Here is a 16577-nt window from a genome sequence, read left to right as displayed (position 1 = left end):
ATCACAGACCACGTTCAGTAGCAGCTCAGTGATTGGTTCAGCCATAGAGGGTAGGTGTAAATCCAGCCGTGTGATAGGATGAGAGGGAGAGGAACATTCGTATAGTCAGACACACATGGTGTAGGTAGTGTGCTGCAGTGGCATGGCCTGCTATTGGCTGGTAATTGGGAGCAGCTGTGCCTGCAATGACTCAACTGTTCAGGAATCCTCACACGTGCCACGGCAGGGTTAGACTGGGGCTGGGGTAGGTACCTGTCCTGCCACGGCAGGGTTAGACTGGGGCTGAGGTAGGTACCTGTCCTGCCACGGCAGGGTTAGACTGGGGCTGGGGTAGGTACCTGTCCTGCCACGGCAGGGTTAGACTGGGGCTGAGGTAGGTACCTGTCCTGCCACGGCAGGGTTAGACTGGGGCTGGGGTAGGTACCTGTCCTGCCACGGCAGGGTTAGACAGGGGCTGGGGTGTGTACCTGTCCTGCCACGGCAGGGTTAGACTGGGGCTGGGGTAGGTACCTGTCCTGCCACGGCAGGGTTAGACTGGGGTTGGGGTGTGTACCTGTCCTGCCACGGCAGGGTTAGACTGGGGCTGGGGTGTGCCACGGCAGGGTTAGACTGGGGTTGGGGTGTGTACCTGTCCTGCCACGGCAGGGTTAGACTGGGGTGGGGTGTGTACCTGTCCTGCCACGGCAGGGTTAGACTGGGGTTGGGGTGTGTACCTGTCCTGCCACGGCAGGTTTAGAATGGGGTTGGGGTGTGTACCTGTCCTGCCACGGCAGGGTTAGACTGGGGTTGGGGTGTGTACCTGTCCTGCCACGGCAGGGTTAGACTGGGGTTGGGGTGTGTACCTGTCCTGCCACGGCAGGGTTAGACTGGGGTTGGGGTGGGTACCTGTCCTGCCACGGCAGGGTTAGACTGGGGTTGGGGTGTGTACCTGTCCTGCCACGGCAGGGTTAGACTGGGGTTGGGGTGTGTACCTGTCCTGCCACGGCAGGGTTAGACTGGGGTTGGCGTAGGTACCTGTCCTGCCACGGCAGGGTTAGACAGGGGTTGGGGTGGTACCTGTCCTGCCACTACAGGGTTAGACTGGGGGGGTAGGTACCTGTCCTGCCTCGGCAGGGTTAGACAGGGGTTGGGGTGTGTACCTGTCCTGCCACTACAGGGTTAGACTGGGGGGGTGGTACCTGTCCTGCCTCGGCAGGGTTAGACAGGGGTTGGGGTGTGTACCTGTCCTGCCACGGCAGGGTTAGTGGGGTTGGGGTAGGTACCTGTCCTGCGTCGGCAGGGTTAGGGGTTGGGGTGTACCTGTCCTGCCACGGCAGGGTTAGACTGGGGTTGGGGTAGGTACCTGTCCTGCCTCGGCAGGGTTAGACTGGGGTTGGGGTGTGTACCTGTCCTGCCACGGCAGGGTTAGACTGGGGTTGGGGTGGTGGCGGGGTTAGACTGGGGTTGGGGTGGTACCTGTCCTGCCTCGGCAGGGTTAGACTGGGGTTGGGGTGTGTACCTGTCCTGCCACGGCAGGGTTAGACTGGGGTTGGGGTAGGTACCTGTCCTGCCTCGGCAGGGTTAGACTGGGGTTGGGGTGTGTACCTGTCCTGCCACGGCAGGGTTAGACTGGGGTTGGGGTGTGTACCTGTCCTGCCTCAGCAGGGTTAGACTGGGGTTGGGGTGTGTACCTGTCCTGCCTCGGCAGGGTTAGACAGGGGTTGGGGTAGGTACCTGTCCTGCCTCGTCAGGGTTAGACAGGGGTTGGGGTGTGTACCTGTCCTGCCACGGCAGGGTTAGAATGGGGTTGGGGTAGGTACCTGTCCTGCAACGGCAGGGTTAGACTGGGGTTGGGGTAGGTACCTGTCCTGCCACGGCAGGGTTAGACAGGGGTTGGGGTGTGTACCTGTCCTGCCACGGCAGGGTTAGACTGGGGTTGGCGTAGGTACCTGTCCTGCCACGGCAGGGTTAGACTGGGGTTGGGGTGTGTACCTGTCATGCCACGGCAGGGTTAGACTGGGGTTGGGGTAGGTACCTGTCCTGCCTCGGTAGGGGTAGACTGGGACTGGGGTATGTCCCTGTCCTGCCTCGGCAGGGGTAGACTGGCGCTGGCGTGGGTACCTGTCCTGCCTCGGCAGGGTTAGACTAGGGTTGGGGTAGGTACCTGTCCTGCAATGGCAGGGTAAGACTAGGGTTCGGGTAGGTACCTGTCCTGCCACGGCATTGTTCGACTGAGGTTGGGGTAGGTACCTGTCCTGCATCGGCAGGGTAAGACTAGGGTTCGGGTAGGTACCTGTCCTGCCTCGGCAGGGGTAGACTAGGGTTGGGATAGGTACCTGTCCTGCCTCGGCAGGGGTAGACTGGGGCTGGGGTAGGTACCTGTCCTGCCTCGACAGGGTTAGAATGGTGCTGGGTGTGTACCTGTCCTGCCTCGGCTGGGGCAGACTGGTGTTGGGGTAGGTATCTGTCCTGCCTCGGCAGGGGTAGACTGGTGTTGGGGTAGGTACCTGTCCTGCCTCGGCAGGGTTAGACTGGGGTTGGGGTAGGTACCTGTCCTGCCTCGGCAGGGTTAGACTGGGGTTGGGGTAGGTACCAGTCTTGCCTCGGCAGGGGTAGACTGGGACTGGGGTATGTCCCTGTCCTGCCTCGGCAGGGGTAGACTGGGGTTGGGGTGTGTACCTGTCCTGCCTTGGCAGGGACAGATTGGAGTTGGGGTCGGTACCTGTCTTGCAACGGCAGGGTTAGACTGGGGTTGGGGTAGGTACCTGTCCTGCCACGGCAGGGTTAGACAGGGGTTGGGGTGTGTACCTGTCCTGCCTCGGAAGGGGTAGACTGGGGCTGGGTATGGCCCTGTCCTGCCTCGGCAGGGGTAGACTGGGGTAGGTACCTGTCCTGCCTCGGCAGGGGTAGACTGGGGGTAGGTACTTGTCCTGCCTCGGCAGGGTTAGACTGGGGCTGGGGTCGGTACCTATCCTGCCTCGGCAGGGGTAGTCTGGGGTTGGGCAGTGTGCAGTATGTGGCCATTCCGATATACACACATACTGTACACACTGTGTTTTTCTAAGTACTGGGCATTATGCATACAGTGCACACTGTGTTTAACTAAGTACTGGGCATTCCAATATACATACAGTACACACTGTGTTTAACTAAGTACTGGGCATTCCAATATACATACAGTACACACTGTGTTTTACTAAGTACGGGGCATTATACATACATACAGTACACACTGTGTATTACTAAGTACTGGGCATTATACATACAGTACACACTGTGTTTTTCTAAGTACTGGGCATTTCAATATACATACAGTACACACTGTGTTTTACTAAGTACTGGGCATTCCAATATACATACAGTACACACTGTGTTTTACTAAGTACTGGGCATTATGCATACAGTACACACTGTGTTGTACTAAGTACTGTGCATTCCAAAATACATACATTACATACTGTGTTTTACTAAGTACTGGATATTCCAAAATACATACAGTACACACTGTGTTTTACTAAGTACTGGGCATTCCAATATACATACAGTACACACTGTGTTTTACTAAGTACTGGGCATTCCAATATACATACAGTACACACTGTGTTTTACTAAGTACTGGGCATTCCAATATACATACAGTACACACTGTGTTTTACTAAGTACTGGGCATTCCAATATACATACAGTACACACTGTGTTTTACTAAGTACTGGGCATTCCAATATACATACAGTACACACTGTGTTTTACTAAGTACTGGGCATTCCAATATACATACAGTACACACTGTGTTTTTCTAAGTACTGGGCATTTATACATACAGTACACACTGTGTTTTACTAAGTACTGGGCATTCCAATATACATACAGTACACACTGTGTTTTACTAAGTACTGGGCATTCCAATATACATACAGTACACACTGTGTTTTACTAAGTACTGGGCATTACAATATACATACAGTACACACTGTGTTTTTCTAAGTACTGCGCATTCCAATATACATACAGTACACACTGTGTTTAACTAAGTACTGGGCATTATGCATACAGTACACACTGTGTTTAACTAAGTACTGGGTATTATAAATACAGTACACACTGTGTTTAACAAAGTACTGGGCATTCCAATATACATACAGTACACACTGTGTTTAACTAAGTACTGGGCATTGTACATGCAGTACACACTGTGTTTAACTAAGTACTGGGCATTCCAATATACATACAATACACACTGTGTTTTACTAAGTACTGGGCATTCCACTAAGTACAGTACAGTACACACTAAGTACAGTACACACTAAGTACATTATTACAGTAATGCTTTCCATTGTTTGTTCTGTCCTATGTTGATATGAGAGTGGGATAAGAGCTTTTAACCTGTCCTGTATTGATATGAGAGTGGGATAAGAGCTTTAACCTGTCCTATGTTGATATGAGAGTGGGATAAGAGCTTTTAACCTGTCCTGTGTTGATATGAGAGCGGGATAAGAGCTTTTAACCTGTCCTATGTTGATATGAGAGTGGGATAAGAGCTTTAACCTGTCCTATGTTGATATGAGAGTGGGATAAGAGCTTTTAACCTGTCCTATGTTGATATGAGAGAGGGATAAGAGCTTTTAACCTGTCCTATGTTGATATGAGAGCGGGATAAGAGCTTTTAACCTGTCCTATGTTGATATGAGAGTGGGATAAGAGCTTTTAACCTGTCCTATGTTGATATGAGAGTGGGATAAGAGCTTTTAACCTGTCCTGTGTTGATATGAGAGTGGGATAAGAGCTTTTAACCTGTCCTGTGTTGATATGAGAGTGGGATAAGAGCTTTTTACCTGTCCTATGTTGATATGAGAGCGGGATAAGAGCTTTTAACCTGTCCTATGTTGATATGAGAGCGGGATAAGAGCTTTTAACCTGTCCTGTGTTGATATGAGAGTGGGATAAGAGCTTTTAACCTGTCCTGTGTTGATATGAGAGTGGGATAAGAGCTTTTAACCTGTCCTGTGTTGATATGAGAGCGGGATAAGAGCTTTTAACCTGTCCTGTGTTGATATGAGAGTGGGATAAGAGATTTTAACCTGTCCTTTGTTGATATGAGAGTGGGATAAGAGCTTTTAACCTGTCCTATGTTGATATGAGAGTGGGATAAGAGCTTTTAACCTGTCCTATGTTGATATGAGAGCGGGATAAGAGCTTTTAACCTGTCCTATGTTGATATGAGAGTGGGATAAGAGCTTTTAACCTGTCCTATGTTGATATGAGAGTGGGATAAGAGCTTTTAACCTGTCCTATGTTGATATGAGAGCGGGATAAGAGCTTTTAACCTGTCCTATGTTGATATGAGAGTGGGATAAGAGCTTTTAACCTGTCCTATGTTGATATGAGAGTGGGATAAGAGCTTTTAACCTGTCCTATGTTGATATGAGAGTGGGATAAGAGCTTTTAACCTGTCCTATGTTGATATGAGAGTGGGATAAGAGCTTTTAACCTGTCCTATGTTGATATGAGAGTGGGATAAGAGCTTTTAACCTGTCCTATGTTGATATGAGAGTGGGATAAGAGCTTTTAACCTGTCCTATGTTGATATGAGAGCGGGATAAGAGCTTTTAACCTGTCCTATGTTGATATGAGAGCGGGATAAGAGCTTTTAACCTGTCCTGTGTTGATATGAGAGTGGGATAAGAGCTTTTAACCTGTCCTGTGTTGATATGAGAGCGGGATAAGAGCTTTTAACCTGTCCTATGTTGATATGAGAGCGGGATAAGAGCTTTTAACCTGTCCTGTGTTGATATGAGAGCGGGATAAGAGCTTTTAACCTGTCCTATGTTGATATGAGAGCGGGATAAGAGCTTTTAACCTGTCCTGTGTTGATATGAGAGTGGGATAAGAGATTTTAACCTGTCCTTTGTTGATATGAGAGTGGGATAAGAGCTTTTAACCTGTCCTTTGTTGATATGAGAGCGGGATAAGAGCTTTAACCTGTCCTATGTTGATATGAGAGTGGGATAAGAGCTTTTAACCTGTCCTTTGTTGATATGAGAGTGGGATAAGAGCTTTTAACCTGTCCTGTGTTGATATGAGAGCGAGATAAGAGCTTTTAACCTTTTAAGCTTTCAGACAGATTTGTATTTTTATCTCACACACACACACACACACACACACACACACACACACACACACACACACACACACACACACACACACACACACACACACACACACACACACACAGACACACAGACACACAGACACACACACACCGGCTTTTAGTCAGTTGAAATTGTGTGACTGTCCTCAGATAATACAGCATTACTAGAACATCTCCTCTCACTCAGAAGTTGGCCAATGAACTTGAAGATCTGTGAAAGAAATTTAGGATATCCTGTTTGAATCTATCTTTTGAGTGAGGATATCCAGTTTAAATCTAGTTTTTGAGGTGAGGATATCCAGTTTAAATCTCGTTTTTGAGGTGAGGATATCCAGTTTAAATCTAGTTTTTGAGTGAGGATATCCAGTTTAAATCTATCTTTTGAGTGAGGATATCCAGTCAGTTTAAATCTAACTTTTGAGTGAGGATATCCTGTGTAAATCTAGCTTTTGAGTGAGGTTATCCTGTGTAAATCTATCTTTTGAGTGAGGATATCCTGTGTAAATCTAGTTTTTGAGTGAGGATATCCTGTGTAAATCTAGTTTTTGAGTGAGGATATCCAGTTTAAATCTAGTTCTTGAGTGAGGATATCCAGTTTAAATCTAAATTTTGAGTGAGGATATCCTGTGTAAATCCAGCTTTTGAGTGAGGATATCCTGTGTAAATCTAGTTTTTGAGTGAGGATATCCTGTGTAAATCTAGCTTTTGAGTGAGGATATCCTGTGTAAATCTAGTTTTTGAGTGAGGATATCCAGTTTAAATCTAGTTTTTGAGTGAGGATATCCAGTTTAAATCTAACTTGTGAGTGAGGATATCCAGTTTAAATCTAACTTTTGAGTGAGGATATTCTGTGTAAATCGAGCTTTTGAGTGAGGATATCCAGTTTAAATCTAGCTTTTGAGTGAGGATATCCAGTGTAAATCTAACTTTTGAGTGAGGATATCCAGTTTAAATCTAGTTTTTGAGTAAGGATATCCAGTTTAAATCTAGTTTTTGAGTGAGGATATCCAGGTTAAATCTAGTTTTTGAGTGAGGATATCCTGTGTAAATCTAGTTTTTGAGTGAGGATATCCAGTTTAAATCTACCTTTTGAGTGAGGATATCCAGTTTAAATCTAGCTTTTGAGTGAGGATATCCAGTTTAAATCTAGCTTTTGAGTGAGGATATCCAGTGTAAATCTAACTTTTGAGTGAGGATATCCTGTTTAAATCTAGTTTTTGAGTGAGGATATCCAGTTTAAATCTAGTTTTTGAGTGAGGATATCCAGTTTAAATCTAGTTTTTGAGTGAGGATATCCAGTTTAAATCTAGTTTTTGAGTGAGGATATCCAGTTTAAATCTAGTTTTTGAGTGAGGATATCCAGTTTAAATCTAGTTTTTGAGTGAGGATATCCAGTTTAAATCTAGTTTTTGAGTGAGGATATCCAGTTTAAATCTAGTTTTTGAGTGAGGATATCCTGTTTAAATCTAGTTTTTGAGTGAGGATATCCAGTTTAAATCTATTTTTTGAGTGAGGATATCCAGTTTAAATCTAGTTTTTGAGTGAGGATATCCAGTTTAAATCTAGTTTTTGAGTGAGGATATCCAGTTTAAATCTAGTTTTTGAGTGAGGATATCCAGTTTAAATCTAGTTTTTGAGTGAGGATATCCAGTTTAAATCTAGTTTTTGAGTGAGGATATCCAGTTTAAATCTAGTTTTTGAGTGAGGATATCCAGTTTAAATCTAGTTTTTGAGTGAGGATATCCAGTTTAAATCTAGTTTTTGAGTGAGGATATCCAGTTTGTAATTCATGTTTTGTTTTTCTCTCCTCAGTGAAGAATGGAAACAAGAAGGATGAGAAGAACAGAAAGGGAACGTTGAAAACTCCCAACAGCATCAACGAGGCAGAGGGCCACTACAAGTCAGCAAAAGAGGGTGATTCATGAAGGATATACCAACACACACACACACACGCACACACACACGCACGCACGCACGCACGCACGCACGCACGCACGCACGCACGCACGCACGCACGCACGCACACACACACACACACACACACACACACACACACACACACACACACACACACACACACACACACACACACACACACACACACACACACACACACACACACACACACACACACAGACTGACAGATACAGACACAGACACAGACACAGACACAGACACACACACACACACACACACACACACACACACACACACACAGCGTGTCTCTAACTATCCTTCTCCAGTTGACTGAATTCAAAAAGCTGATTTTATTTTCCCTCTGAGGAGAAACCCTGGCAGGAAAGACGATGCTTGAAAGGAAAAGTCCCAGGATGAGATCCAAATGGCACCCTATTTCCTGTTAGTGCACTACTTTTTACCAGGGCACTGTGGGGACCAGGGCCCTTTGGACCGTGGTCAACAGTAGTGCACTACTTTTTACCAGGGCACTGTGGGGACCAGAGCCCTTTGGACCGTGGTCAACAGTAGTGCACTACTTTTTACCAGGGCACTGTGGGGACCAGGCCCTTTGGACCGTGGTCAACAGTAGTGCACTACTTTTTACCAGGGCACTGTGGGGACCAGAGCCCTTTGGACCGTGGTCAACAGTAGTGCACTACTTTTTACCAGGGCACTGTGGGGACCAGAGCCCTTTGGACCGTGGTCAACAGTAGTGCACTACTTTTTACCAGGGCACTGTGGGGACCAGGGCCCTTTGGACCGTGGTCAACAGTAGTGCACTATATAAGGAATAGGGTGCCATTTGGGACGAAGTCACATGGACGGCTGTCCTCTTAGCAGATTAAATATTGTGTTTGGTTGCTATGGATCACGTCCCGGTTGTTATGGATCATGTCCTGGTTGCTATGGATCACGTCCTGGTTGTTATGGATCATGTCCTGGTTGTTATGGATCATGTCCTGGTTGTTATGGATCATGTGCTGGTCGCTATGGATCATGTCCTGCTCGTTATGGATTATGTCCTGGTTGCTATGGGTCATGTCCGGGTTGTTATGGATCATGTCCTGGTTGCTATGGATCATTTCCTGGTTGCTATGGATCATGTCCTGGGTTGTTATGGATCATGTCCTGGTTGCTATGGATCATTTCCTGGTTGCTATGGATCATGTCCTGGTTGCTATGGATCATTTCCTGGTTGCTATGGATCATGTCCTGGTTGCTATGGATCAGGTCCTAGTTGTTATGGATCACTTCCTAATAGTCCAACAGGAGCCAAGATGATTGGAGCCTGATCCCAGATCTGTGTGTGTGTATGTGTATACGTGTGTTTATGTTGCCTTGCCAATCTGGTCCCAGATCTGTGTGTGTGTATGTGTATACATGTGTTCATGTTGCCTTGCCAATCTGGTCCCAGATCTGTGTGTGTGTATGTGTATACATGTGTTTATGTTGCCTTGCCAATCTGGTCCCAGATCTGTTTGTGTTGTCGTGCCAACATGGTGCCAGATCTGTTTGTGTTGCCTTGCCAACATGGTCCCAGATATGTTTGTGTTGTCTTGCCAACCTGGTCCCAGATCTGTTTGTGTTGTCTTGCCAACCTGGTCCCAGGTCTGTTTGTGTTGTCTTGCCAATATGGTCCCAGATATGTTTGTGTTGTCTTGCCAACCTGGTCCCAGATCTGTTTGTGTTGTCTTGCCAACCTGGTCCCAGGTCTGTTTGTGTTGTCTTGCCAATATGTTTGGACCAGGCAAATGCTGCTCCGAGTCCCAGAACCAAGTCCAATAGTCTGTGGTCCAGTGGAGCATCTATCTCACTACTCTGCTCCAAGCCGCAATGACCACACAATGACTCCAGTCATGTATTATGTTGATTCATATGACTCCAGTCATGTATTATGTTGATTCATATGACTCCATTCATGTATCATGTTGATTCATATGACTCCAGTCATGTATTATGTTGATTCATATGACTCCAGTCATGTATCATGTTGATTCATATGACTCCAGTCATCTATCATGTTGATTCATATGACTCCAGTCATCTATTATGTTGATTCATATGACTCCAGTCATCTATCATGTTGATTCACATGACTCCAGTCATGTATCATGTTGATTCATATGACTCCAGTCATCTATTATGTTGATTCATATGACTCCAGTCATCTATCATGTTGATTCATATGACTCCAGTCATCTATTATGTTGATTCATATGACTCCAGTCATCTATCATGTTGATTCATATGACTCCAGTCATCTATCATGTTGATTCATATGACTCCAGTCATCTATTATGTTGATTCATATGACTCCAGTCATGTATCATGTTGATTCATATGACTCCAGTCATCTATCATGTTGATTCATATGACTCCAGTCATCTATCATGTTGATTCATATGACTCCAGTCATCTATTATGTTGATTCATATGACTCCAGTCATCTATCATGTTGATTCATATGACTCCAGTCATGTATTATGTTGATTCATATGACTCCAGTCATCTATCATGTTGATTCATATGACTCCAGTCATCTATCATGTTGATTCATATGACTCCAGTCATCTATCATGTTGATTCATATGACTCCAGTCATCCATCATGTTGATTCATATGACTCCAGTCATGTATCATGTTGATTCATATGACTCCAGTCATCCATCATGTTGATTCATATGTGGTGCAGCAGCATACCGACGGAACCGTCTTCCCACCGTTTCATTTTGCCATTTAATCAATGAGCATCATGTTATTTCTTAATCTGGGCTTTTTGTTTCAAAGACATTAAGTGGGTATTACCCTGTTGCTTTCAAGATGGTTGCTGTTTAACACCAGGGTCAAGGTTTACTAACTCTCCCGGAAGAAGAAACAGAGAAATAGTCCAAGACAAGTAGAATGGTTAACATTTCAACTTTAAAGGGAGAATTAGGGTTGTGAGGTGACCATTGGATCCCAGAATGGTTTTAAGCTGTTGGAACTTGTTTGAACAGACAAAAAAAAGCCCACTCTCTGTCTCTCCCGCTCTTTCTTTCCCCACCCCTTTCATTGTGTAACAAGCCGTCATATCGGGTTAGTCCACCAGGGACTTTTCATTGTTTAACAAGCCGTCATATCGGGTTAGTCCACTAGGGACTTTTCATTGTGTAACAAGCCGTCATATCGGGTTAGTCCACCAGGGACTTTTCATTGTGTAACAAGCCGTCATATCGGGTTAGTCCACTAGGGACTTTTCATTGTGTAACAAGCCGTCATATCGGGTTAGTCCACTAGGGACTTTTCATTGTGTAACAAGCTCGTCATATCGGGTTAGTCCACTAGGGACTTTTCATTGTGTAACAAGCCGTCATATCGGGTTAGTCCACTAGGGACTTTTCATTGTGTAACAAGCTGCCATATCGGGTTAGTCCACTAGGGACTTTTCATTGTGTAACAAGCCGTCATATCGGGGTTAGTCCACTAGGGACTTTTCATTGTGTAACAAGCCGTCATCATATCGGGTTAGTCCACTAGGGACTTTTCATTGTGTAAGAAGCCATCATATCGGGTTAGTCCACTAGGGACTTTTCATTGTGTAACAAGCCGTCATTTCGGGTTAGTCCACTAGGGACTTTTCATTGTGTAACAAGCCGTCATATCGGGTTAGTCCACTAGGGACTTTTCATTGTGTAACAAGCCGTCATATCGGGTTAGTCCACTAGGGACTTTTCATTGTTTAACATTGTTTAACAAGCCGTCATATCGGGTTAGTCCACTAGGGACTTTTCATTGTGTAACAAGCCGTCATGTCGGGTTAGTCCACTAGGGACTTTTCATTGTGTAACAAGCCGTCATATCGGGTTAGTCCACTAGGGACTTTTCATTGTGTAACAAGCCGTCATTTCGGGTTAGTCCACTAGGTACTTTTCATTGTGTAACAAGCCGTCATATCGGGTTAGTCCACTAGGGACTTTTCATTGTGTAACAAGCCGTCATATCGGGTTAGTCCACTAGGGACTTTTCATTGTTTAACATTGTTTAACAAGCCGTCATATCGGGTTAGTCCACTAGGGACTTTTCATTGTGTAACAAGCCGTCATGTCGGGTTAGTCCACTAGGGACTTTTCATTGTGTAACAAGCCGTCATAACGGGTTAGTCCACTAGGGACTTTTCATTGTTGTAACAAGCCGTCATATCGGGTTAGTCCACTGGGGAATTTTCATTGCATTATGTTAGTAATCCATTCAACCTATACTGTGTGTGTTTATGTATAATTAAATATAGTTCATTGATTTGTAAAAATAGCCGTTATCACATTAATGATAGTCTTATCACGACACTGAGGTGATCGTTGGATCCCAGGATGGTTTAATCATGTAGGAACATGGGAAAACAACACTGGCATGTCTGGCAGAGAGACTGAGGTGACCCGTTGGATCCCAGGATGGTTTAAACATGTTGGAACATGGGAACACAACACTGGCATGTCTGGCAGAGAGACTGAGGTGACCCGTTGGATCCCAGGATGGTTTAATCATGTTGTAACATGGGGAACACAACACTGGCATGTCTGGCAGAGAGACTGAGGTGACCCGTTGGATCCCAGGATGGTTTAAACATGTTGTAACATGGGGAACACAACACTGGCATGTCTGGCAGAGAGACTGAGGTGACCCGTTGGATCCCAGGATGGTTTAAACATGTTGTAACATGGGGAACACAACACTGGCATGTCTGGCAGAGAGACTGAGGTGACCCGTTGGATCCCAGGATGGTTTAAACATGTTGTAACATGGGGAACACAACACTGGCATGTCTGGCAGAGAGACTGAGGTGACCCATTGGATCCCAGGATGGTTTAAACATGGGGAACACAACACTGGAATGTCTGACAGAGAGACTGAGGTGACCCATTGGATCCCAGGATGGTTTTAACATGTTTTAACATGGGGAACACAACACTGGCATGTCTGGCAGAGAGACTGAGGTGACCCGTTGGATCCCAGGATGGTTTTGTTGTAACATGGGAACACAACACTGGCATGTCTGGCAGAGAGACTGAGGTGACCCGTTGGATCCCAGGATGGTTTTAACATGTTGGAACATGGGGAACACAACACTGGCATGTCTGGCAGAGAGACTGAGGTGACCTGGCCCAGGATGGTTTTAACATGGGAACACAACACTGGCATGTCTGGCAGAGAGACTGAGGTGACCTGTTGTATCCCAGGATGGTTTTAACATGGGAACACAACACTGGCATGTCTGACAGAGAGACTGAGGTGACCTGTTGTATCCCAGGATGGTTTTAACATGGGAACACAACACTGGCATGTCTGGCAGAGAGACTGAGGTGACCTGTTGTATCCCAGGATGGTTTTAACATGGGAACACAACACTGGCATGTCTGACAGAGAGACTGAGGTGACCTGTTGTATCCCAGGATGGTTTTAACATGGGGAACACAACACTGGCATGTCTGGCAGAGAGACTGAGGTGACCTGTTGGATCCCAGGATGGTTTTAACATGGGGAACACAACACTGGCATGTCTGGCAGAGAGACTGAGGTGACCCGTTGGATCCCAGGATGGTTTAATCATGTTGGAACATGGGAACACAACACTGGCATGTCTGGCAGAGAGACTGAGGTGACCTGTTGGATCCCAGGATGGTTTTAACATGTTGTAACATGGGGAACACAACACTGGCATGTCTGACAGAGAGACTGAGGTGACCTGTTGGATCCCAGGATGGTTTTAACATGGGGAACACAACACTGGCATGTCTGGCAGAGAGACAGAGGTGACCTGTTGGATCCCAGGATGGTTTTAACATGTTGGAACATGGGGAACACAACACTGGCATGTCTGGCAGAGAGACTGAGGTGACCCGTTGGATCCCAGGATGGTTTTAACATGGGAACACAACACTGGCATGTCTGGCAGAGAGACTGAGGTGACCTGTTGGATCCCAGGATGGTTTTAACATGTTGGAACATGGGGAACACAACACTGGCATGTCTGGCAGAGAGACTGAGGTGACCCGTTGGATCCCAGGATGGTTTTAACATGTTGTAACATGGGGAACACAACACTGGCATGTCTGGCAGAGAGACTGAGGTGACCCTTGGATCCCAGGATGGTTTTAACATGTTGGAACATGGGGAACACAACACTGGCATGTCTGGCAGAGAGACTGAGGTGACCTGTTGGATCCCAGGATGGTTTAAATCATGTTGGAACATGGGAACACAACACTGGCATGTCTGGCAGAGAGACTGAGGTGACCTGTTGGATCCCAGGATGGTTTAATCATGTTGGAACATGGGAAAACAACACTGGCATGTCTGGCAGAGAGACTGAGGTGACCCGTTGGATCCCAGGATGGTTTTAACATGTTGTAACATGGGGAACACAACACTGGCATGTCTGGCAGAGAGACTGAGGTGACCCGTTGGATCCCAGGATGGTTTAAACATGTTGGAACATGGGGAACACAACACTGGCATGTCTGGCAGAGAGACTGAGGTGACCTGTTGGATCCCAGGATGGTTTTAACATGTTGTAACATGGGGAACACAACACTGGCATGTCTGGCAGAGAGACTGAGGTGACCCGTTGGATCCCAGGATGGTTTTAACATGTTGTAACATGGGGAACACAACACTGGCATGTCTGGCAGAGAGACTGAGGTGACCTGTTGGATCCCAGGATGGTTTTAACATGTTGTAACATGGGGAACACAACACTGGCATGTCTGGCAGAGAGACTGAGGTGACCCGTTGGATCCCAGGATGGTTTTAACATGTTGTAACATGGGGAACACAACACTGGCATGTCTGGCAGAGAGACTGAGGTGACCCGTTGGATCCCAGGATGGTTTTAACATGTTGTAACATGGGGAACACAACACTGGCATGTCTGGCAGAGAGACTGAGGTGACCTGTTGGATCCCAGGATGGTTTTAACATGGGGAACACAACACTGGCATGTCTGGCAGAGAGACTGAGGTGACCTGTTGGATCCCAGGATGGTTTTAACATGGGGAACACAACACTGGCATGTCTGGCAGAGAGACTGAGGTGACCTGTTGGATCCCAGGATGGTTTAAAACAACATGGGGAACACAACACTGGCATGTCTGGCAGAGAGACTGAGGTGATCGTTGGATCCCAGGATGGTTTTAACATGGGAACACAACACTGGCATGTCTGGCAGAGAGACTGAGGTGACCCGTTGGATCCCAGGATGGTTTAAACATGTTGGAACATGGGGAACACAACACTGGCATGTCTGGCAGAGAGACTGAGGTGACCCGTTGGATCCCAGGATGGTTTAAACATGTTGTAACATGGGGAACACAACACTGGCATGTCTGGCAGAGAGACTGAGGTGACCCGTTGGATCCCAGGATGGTTTTAACATGTTGTAACATGGGGAACACAACACTGGCATGTCTGGCAGAGAGACTGAGGTGACCCGTTGGATCCCAGGATGGTTTTAACATGGGGAACACAACACTGGCATGTCTGGCAGAGAGACTGAGGTGACCTGTTGGATCCCAGGATGGTTTTAACATGTTGTAACATGGGGAACACAACACTGGCATGTCTGGCAGAGAGACTGAGGTGACCTGTTGGATCCCAGGATGGTTTTAACATGTTGTAACATGGGGAACACAACACTGGCATGTCTGACAGAGAGACTGAGGTGACCTGTTGGATCCCAGGATGGTTTAAACATGTTGTAACATGGGGAACACAACACTGGCATGTCTGGCAGAGAGACTGAGGTGACCTGTTGGATCCCAGGATGGTTTTAACATGTTGTAACATGGGGAACACAACACTGGCATGTCTGGCAGAGAGACTGAGGTGACCTGTTGGATCCCAGGATGGTTTTAACATGTTGTAACATGGGGAACACAACACTGGCATGTCTGGCAGAGAGACTGAGGTGACCTGTTGTATCCCAGGATGGTTTTAACATGTTGTAACATGGGGAACACAACACTGGCATGTCTGGCAGAGAGACTGAGGTGACCCGTTGGATCCCAGGATGGTTTTAACATGTTGTAACATGGGGAACACAACACTGGCATGTCTGGCAGAGAGACTGAGGTGACCTGTTGGATCCCAGGATGGTTTTAACATGTTGTAACATGGGGAACACAACACTGGCATGTCTGACAGAGAGACTGAGGTGACCTGTTGGATCCCAGGATGGTTTTAACATGGGGAACACAACACTGGTATGTCTGGCAGAGAGACTGAGGTGACCTGTTGGATCCCAGGATGGTTTAAACATGTTGTAACATGGGGAACACAACACTGGCATGTCTGGCAGAGAGACTGAGGTGACCCGTTGGATCCCAGGATGGTTTTAACATGTTGTAACATGGGGAACACAACACTGGCATGTCTGACAGAGAGACTGAGGTGACCTGTTGGATCCCAGGATGGTTTAAACATGGGGAACACAACACTGGTATGTCTGGCAGAGAGACTG

The 16577-nt window shown here is 46.6% G+C and overlaps 1 protein-coding gene across 1 annotated transcript in view; it reads left to right on the top strand.

The window, feature by feature from the left end:
* LOC127928793 (inactive carboxypeptidase-like protein X2) overlaps positions 1-16577 on the top strand; it is a 165307-nt gene that overhangs the window by 7770 nt on the left and 140960 nt on the right. Inside the window, exon 2 of the mRNA XM_052516145.1 lies at positions 7940-8041. Within this exon, the coding sequence (XP_052372105.1) occupies positions 7940-8041 (102 nt within the window). The remainder of the gene's footprint in view (positions 1-7939; positions 8042-16577) is intronic.

This window comes from Oncorhynchus keta, unplaced genomic scaffold (genome assembly GCF_023373465.1).
Source record: "Oncorhynchus keta strain PuntledgeMale-10-30-2019 unplaced genomic scaffold, Oket_V2 Un_scaffold_3992_pilon_pilon, whole genome shotgun sequence".
Lineage (NCBI taxonomy): Eukaryota > Metazoa > Chordata > Actinopteri > Salmoniformes > Salmonidae > Oncorhynchus > Oncorhynchus keta.
Note: the sequence above shows the minus strand (reverse complement) of the source record. Positions and strands in the feature narration are given on the sequence as shown.